General features: G+C 32.9%; 1 protein-coding gene across 3 annotated transcripts in view; it reads left to right on the top strand.

Annotated features, from left to right (window-relative positions):
• The window catches only part of LOC106872578 (E3 ubiquitin-protein ligase TRAF7), a 201,076-nt gene that overhangs the window by 159,249 nt on the left and 39,609 nt on the right, over positions 1 to 2,218 (top strand). For all 3 annotated transcript variants that reach the window (XM_052970187.1, XM_052970186.1, XM_052970189.1), the window contains one exon: positions 1,244 to 1,461. In XM_052970187.1, the coding sequence (XP_052826147.1) occupies positions 1,244 to 1,461 (218 nt within the window). The remainder of the gene's footprint in view (positions 1 to 1,243; positions 1,462 to 2,218) is intronic.

The following is a 2,218-nucleotide window of genomic DNA, read 5'->3' as shown; positions in this document are numbered from 1 at the left end:
AGTAAAATTATTTCGTTGCAGACCTCCTTTGGGTCTTTTTATTATCACTACGACACACAGTTGGTAACATTGATTTCAAGGCCCTCCTAGATGAGAGACTGGCATTCCACTTAATGTCTATGTTCCATGCTGGCATGGATTGGAGAGTTATTAATGTAGAAATATGGTATCGTAGCTACTAACAGTTGAGGGTTGCGTAGTCTAGACGGCGTTTTTAGATTTCATTATTCTCTTTAACCCGGGCAAAGCCGGGTATTTCTGCTAGTATATATATATAAACAGACACACTTAAAAAGGAAGGAAGTGGGCTGTGACAAAGTATAGAAAACCGTGTTCGTACAAACAGTGCTACTCATACATATAAATGTATGCACATGCACACACACACACACACACAGACACAGAGTTAAAGCACTGATTTTTTTTCACCTTTCTGTACCCTTCTTATATATAAAACACTACAATTAGCCATTATTTTTGACTGCACAGGGTCAGCTAGTAATAATAATAATAATAATAATAATGGTTTCAAATTTTTCCACAAGGGCAGCTTTTTTGGGGAAGGGGACGAGTCAATTACATTGACCCCAGTATTCAGCTGGTACTTATTTTATCTACCCTGAATGGATGAAAGGTAAATTTGAAATACCACTAAGCATTTCATCCAGTGTGTTAGCGATTCTGCCAGCTCGCTGCCTGAATAATAATAATAATAATAATAATGATAATGATAATGATAATGATAATAATAATAATAGTTTCAAATTCTGGCACAAGGCCAGCAATTTTAGGGAAAGAGAAATAATAAGTTAGTGTCTTGCTAAAAGATGCTTTTCAAATTAGAGTTCCATATGTTCCATATATAAAACTGAAAGCAAAATTTCTATGTAGTAATAAGCTGTAGTTACTCAATAAGTTTAAGACTTACTGAGTAATTGTGTTCTATCTATGAAATATATTGCACTACCAGAATATACATAGTTCTAATGACTTGTTAGAAACACCAATCAGATCACCTTTAAGCCACACCTTCCAGTCTTAAAAATAATGTAACATAACATCACTTCCTGAAATACAGACAGGCTGGTTGTGGTTGGAATATCTTTGATCAAAAGTTTGCTCATTCAGGCTTTCCCTAGGGTTGAACTCTTATCCCAAGGTTCAACATATGTATTGCAGTAATTCTATATTTCACCATGTTTTTGATAGAAAGTTAATTTTCTTTGTTTTTTCAACTTTTTAGCTGTGATTTTATTGGAACCCAAGATGATCTTGTGATACATTTACGAACCTGTAAATTAGAAGGAATGAAAGACTTTCTGCAACGAACAGATGAAAAAATTGCTGAGCTTCAGTTCTCCTTGAACAGTAAGGAGCATGAAATTAGTTTCTTGCGATCAATGTTGGGGAAACTGTCAGAACGAGTTGAAACATTGGAGAAGACAGTTGACATGAGAGTAGGTCAGTTATGGCTTGTTTTATATCGTCATCATTACCCATATCTTATATTTAATTTGTTAAATGTCCAAATGCTTTCTAACATTTTACCATATTCTTTACCTTGCTCCCTTGGAATTTTCAGATTTTCTTTTTTGTCCTTTTTAAAACAACTTCAATAATAGAACAATCCTTTAGAATTATTCACTTTCACCCACCAAAACAGACAAAAATAGATTATTTAAAAAGTTATGTAGACACTAGAATAGATACTTTTAAACTTTTTTTTTTGTGGGGGGGGGAATGGACAGTTTAGTTCAGCTATTAGAATTCTGTTAGAATTTTTACAAATTACTCAAATTACTTCAAACCCAGTGGCCATAGAGACAGTTCTGCTTATTCAAAGTATTTATACATTTGTGATATCATACTTTTGCTGTACCATAACTCTGTGATATCATGCCTTTGTGATGTCATACATTCATCATGTCATACTTCTGTAATATAATGCCATTGCTATATCATAACTCTGTGACATACTTTTTGATATACTTTTGTCATGTCATATCTTTGTGATACCATACCAAATATGTAAATAAATTTGTTTAAAAACATTTAAAAGTTTTTCAAATTTAGGTGCATTTTCAACAGCAAATTTGCCTGTATTTTTTTCTGCATGGAAATATACCCCCTCTTTTCTTATATATATGTGTGTGTGTGTATGTATATGCGTGTGTATATATATATATATATATGTTGTTGTACTTGGGGATGGTCATAT

This window comes from Octopus bimaculoides, chromosome 8 (assembly GCF_001194135.2).
Source record: "Octopus bimaculoides isolate UCB-OBI-ISO-001 chromosome 8, ASM119413v2, whole genome shotgun sequence".
Taxonomy (NCBI): domain Eukaryota; kingdom Metazoa; phylum Mollusca; class Cephalopoda; order Octopoda; family Octopodidae; genus Octopus; species Octopus bimaculoides.
Note: the sequence above shows the minus strand (reverse complement) of the source record. Positions and strands in the feature narration are given on the sequence as shown.